This window comes from Cyprinus carpio, chromosome B8 (genome assembly GCF_018340385.1).
Source record: "Cyprinus carpio isolate SPL01 chromosome B8, ASM1834038v1, whole genome shotgun sequence".
In the NCBI taxonomy this organism is placed as follows: Eukaryota; Metazoa; Chordata; class Actinopteri; order Cypriniformes; family Cyprinidae; genus Cyprinus; species Cyprinus carpio.
This window is the reverse complement of record NC_056604.1, coordinates 920,737-925,736: the sequence shown is the minus strand read 5'-3', so window position 1 is coordinate 925,736 and position 5,000 is coordinate 920,737. Positions and strand designations below refer to the sequence as shown.

Below are 5,000 nucleotides of genomic sequence, written 5' to 3'. Positions count from 1 at the left end.
GGCGAGTCCTGACAAACCACCGGATCTGTTCAGCGGCTCATTTACTGGAGATCAGGTTCAGCTTCATTCTCTGACTGCCTGAAAAACAAACATTCATTTCCTCCTGAACACTTTTTATATTTAACCCTCTGCTGCCGTTTCATCATTAGTGACTGGAAAGTTTGATTTTCCCCCCATCAAACTTCTGTGGCACTTGTTGAACACACACAGAAAAAAAATGACTGAATGGTTTAAAAAAAAAAAGTCACATTTGTACTATAAATGACTGTAATAGGAAATGAATGGGAAATTTAAAAAATAAAAAAAGGCTCTGATCAAACATTCCCGTTCATTTTTTCTCACATTGTTATTATATTTTGACTTATGACTTAGATTATAGATAACAAAAAGCTTTCTCCATGTTTAGGTTTGACTATAATAATGCAAAAACTGACACTTCAGATTAACTTTTTTTTTTTAATCTAAGCTTTGACGATGTCTAAATATACGTAAAACCTAATAAAAGTAAGCAATTCTGTCAGAAAACACTGTTTTTATACACTATAGTCTTCTATAAAGTCTTAAACCACGGTATTAAGCTATGATTTTCTTTGTTTCTTTCCATCCGATGGCACCAGCCAGTGAATTTTAAATACTTTTGCTCTATTTTAATACTGCATTAATTATAAAAATTGTATAAAATGTTTTTCTTTTTTTAAAATAAAAGTAAATAGCATATTAAAGGTAAATACTGTTTAGCACTGAGAAATCACCTCAAAATACAAAATAAGTATTTATTATTTAAATATTATAGTATGTTAATTTGTGAAAATGATATTTAGTCTTCACACAGTCCATCATCCAGACGTATCGCTCATGTTCAGGATGAATGAATGAGTGTCATCAGATGAATGTGTGAACTGATGATGATTTCACTGATTTGATGGGTGAGTGTAAAATAACATTCAAATCTGATCTTGTTTTCACATTCACTCATTAAGCTGAAGTTGCTGATCAGATACAATTCGTTTTTAAAAGTTACGACCATGTTATAAAACAACAAACCTTTGGTTCCAAACAGACACAGAATGCAAAACTATTATCCAGGTTTTGAGGGCTGATTTCACGTGATGCTAAAACAGAAGCAGCACAATTAAAGGTTGATTAGGTTATTATCCCTCATCTGTGTCACGGCATCAATTAATGCGCTTGACGGCTGAGAGATTGTCACCCTTCTGCAGAAACCTCTTCCCATCGTTCACAGAGAAAGTTTCCCGCAGCTGTTTTCCGGCGGCATTAACTGCTGTCATCCAGAAACAACAGCAGCACAGCGGTGTCAATTATATTTGATTGACTGAGTAAAGCAGCACACAAATAAGCCCAAACAATGGACACAAAAATCTATAGACGACTCTCCTCCTGTCAAATCAAGCGCTCGTCTGCTCCATTTTCATGCCGCACAACAGCCTTAAACACACCGTCTGTCTCTCTCTCTCTCTCTCTCTCTCTCTCTGTGCGCCTGTCTCTCTCTCATCCGGCTCCAATTAAAGCTGCTGTTTCAGAGCCGAGCTGTAAACCAGCTCTGATTCATCAGCACACATCAGCTCCTGGAATAAAATATTCTCCTTTCACGAGCATTAAACTGGGTTCAGAGTTCATTTCTGCAGGGAAACTCGCTCACGTTCAGATCGGAGCAAATCTCTCGTGCTTCACTCCTCTTTAGCATCTGCTAAATGCATTAATGTAAATGCGCACTAATGTAAATGCGCACTAATGTAAATGCGCACTAATGCATGTGTGGAATAGTCGAACAGGGTTTCTGTTTCATGCAAAAATGGCAAAAGGTCTTGTTTTCTGATAAATGGATCAAAATGAAGTGAGTTTATGATTAAAACGAGAACAAATATCTGCCAATGAGCTAAAAATCAACTTAATTCAAAGCGAATACAAGTTTTAATCCCACATTGGAAGATATTTGTTATGTAATTTTGTTAAATTTCTTAAAACAAGACTTCAAATCCTCATTTTGGATTTCCAGTAAAAGTCTTTTCAGTTAAGGATGTTTTTTGTAATGGAAAACAAAACAAAAATTCATGCAACTGTAAGACTTTCCGCTCTGATTTAAGACACTGTCGAATATGTTCTTGATTCAGTTTCTTTCCTCGTCTGACAATTAGCTCCGTTGAAAACGTCTTTATTTTAATCACCAAATGTCGTTACAAAGATTCCAATAATATAGTGTTTTTGCATTCAAACATAACAGTTAAATTATAAATCCATACTTTAACTCAAAACAATACAGGTGACATATAAAGTGTATAAGAGTTCTGAAATCAATCGGGAACTGAAGGTGCAGCGCTGGATCCTTCGAGAGTCCTGTGCACCGAATCATTTAATGATTCGTTCGCTCGTTTGTTCGCTGTACGGCTGTGGTTCTCTGCTTGTCTTGGATCGTTGAGTCTGTACAAAATCACAGTATTGCAAAACTACGATTTCAAAGCGCACATGTATGAAAGTGTGTTAGTGTGGAAAAGACCGATGTCATCAAGCACCTGGTTCCTGGATCTGAATCGGTTTGTTGTAGCGTAGTTTTAAACGGCGCTCGTCTTGCCTTTGCTCTTGGATTCGCTCTTCTTCCCGGCGTGTTTGGGAGTGTTGTTGTTGTTGCTGTTCTGGTTTCCGCTCAGGGTTTCCATTATGGAGCGAAACGTCCCGAACGCTCGTTTGCTGGGCTGGACTTTGGCGTCCGGCACCGGTCCGTCTTTCCGTGGCGGCTCGTCAAACGTGACTCTCAGTTTGAGGTTCTGCGAGGTTTTCCTGCGAGACGACGGAGACTTGAGGGCACTTTTGGGACTGGTGGTGAGCTTCTGGCCATCAGGGAGCTCCTCGGGTTTGGTTTCTGGGTCGCTGTGGTCGGACGACGGAGACGGGCTGCAGACGTCCACGGATTTGGGAGTTCTGTGCGTTAAGGAGAACTTGTGCTTGTTTTCGTCGGGCTCTGCGATGGACAGCTGCGTGGGCCGCTCGGGGCGGGGCGGTTTGGACTCTTCCGCGTCTGATTCGCTGAGCGAACGCTGCATGATCTGCTTGAGACGCGCTAGCTTGAGTTCCCGCCTCTCGCCCGGCCCCAGCCGTCTCATTGGTCCGGCTCCAGGCTCCGCCTCCCCAGCCAGACTGCGCAGGACACCGTCTGAGTCCATGTGTCTCTGCTTCAGCGTCCACTGACCGTCATCAGGAGCCGCTTCGGCCGTCAGCATCATCTCAGGCCACGACTCCACGTGAGAGCTGAGGACACGCAGAGAAAATGCTAAACATCATTCATATACTCAGTGTTTGTGTCTTGTTTTCTAGTATAAATATCTAAACATTCTTCAATCAAGATACACTGAGTAAGAGAAGCATTTCTTGCAGTGTTCTGTGTTGTCCACTGTAATTTTTCTGGACTTTTAGGTGTTTAACAAATTTTTAAATAATGAAATGATGTCTAATTAATTGAACTCGCAATAGTTTAACAATTTAATAATTTATTCAAATTTTAACAATAATAGTACTTTATGAAATGTGTTTTATTTTTCCCAAATCCTGCATCTTCCGTTATAATTATTCTGCACTTTTAGTGGTTTAATTAAATTTTAGTAACTGAAATGATGTCTAATTAATTGAATTGATAAAGGTTTAACATTTTAATTATTTACAATAATTGTGCCGTAAAAGTTACGCTTTACTTTTCCCTAATTCTGTGTTTTCTGTTTTAAGTTGTCTGGACTTTTTGTGGTTTAATTAAATTTCATAAAAAAAAAAAAAATCAATTGAATTTATAAAAATATAAATTTAACAATTTATTAACATTTTAACAATAATGGTGCTTTAAAAAATGTGCTTTTCTCCCATAATTCTGTTTTATATTTTTTGGGATTCAATTTTAACGGTTTAATTAAATTTAAATAATGAAAAAAGACATCAAATCAAATCAATTAAAAAAAAGTTCTTAATTTATTAATATTTTAACAATAGCAGTGCCCTATGAAATATGTTAAAATTTAATAATTTTTCTGGATTGCATTTTAATAAATTAAAATTTATAAAATTAATTAAATTTCTTTTAATTAATCAATGTGTAAACAATAAAAGTGCGCTATGAAATAGGTTTTATTTTTATAAGGTTTGTATTTTTCTGGATTCTGCGTTTTACGATTTAATATAAACTTATCAAAAACAACAACGACAAAAAAAAACAAAAAAAAACATAAAACTATAACAATTTAATTAATCTCGTAATCAAATGATTTTGAAAGACCTCGCTGAATTTTTTGGCAAACTGTTTAAATAAAAACATGATCAAAAAATAGTAAGACAAACATTATTATTGTTACTACTACTTTAAGAAGTACATTCTATCTTTCTGTTAATGTCTAAAGTTAAACCAAACTTTTATTTTGTGGCGTTGTTGTGAAGCTCTTTGAGTTTCTGTGTGTATTCTTCACTGAGAGGGCGGAGCCGAATCCCCCTCGTTCTGTCTGTCAGACATCAGTCAGAGATATGAGCAAGCGTCTGTGATGTCAGACCTGGGCTCGTGTGTCTGCAGCAGCAGATGAAGCTGGTTCTGTAGAGCGACTCGCGCCGTCGTTTGTCTGTCAACGTCAGAAACACACACAGTCAGCGCTCATCAAACACTTCATTCATTACTGTATTTTCTCAATATTTAGATTTTTTTGCTCCCTCAGATTCCAGATTTTCAAATAGTTGTATCTCAGACAAATATTGTCCTCCTAACAAACCACACATCAATGGAGAGATTATTTATTCAGCTTCAGATGATGTTTAAATCTCAGTTTCACAAAACTGACCCTTAACACTTGTGTTCTAATATCTCTGTGCTCTAGACGTCAGCTGAATGAAGGCTCTTACTCGTGCAGCTGTTTGGTCAGTTTGACCACCTGCGAGGCCAGAGACATGCAGGTCTCCACCACCACCAGGTACCTGGAGCAGGTGCTGTGACCCTGCCGCTCGGCACTCTGGGA

The 5,000-nt window shown here is 37.7% G+C and overlaps 1 protein-coding gene across 1 annotated transcript in view; it reads right to left on the bottom strand.

Moving 5' to 3' along the window:
• Positions 1-2,157: 2,157 nt before the first annotated feature.
• Positions 2,158-5,000, bottom strand: part of LOC109057442 (synphilin-1-like) — an 11,611-nt gene continuing 8,768 nt past the window's right edge. Inside the window, exons 8-10 of the mRNA XM_042729157.1 lie at positions 4,888-5,000; positions 4,545-4,610; positions 2,158-3,264 (exon numbers count right to left, since the gene is read on the bottom strand). The exon at positions 4,888-5,000 is cut by the window's right edge and continues 57 nt beyond it. Coding sequence (XP_042585091.1) covers positions 2,571-3,264; positions 4,545-4,610; positions 4,888-5,000 — 873 coding nt within the window. The 3' untranslated portion in view covers positions 2,158-2,570. The remainder of the gene's footprint in view (positions 3,265-4,544; positions 4,611-4,887) is intronic.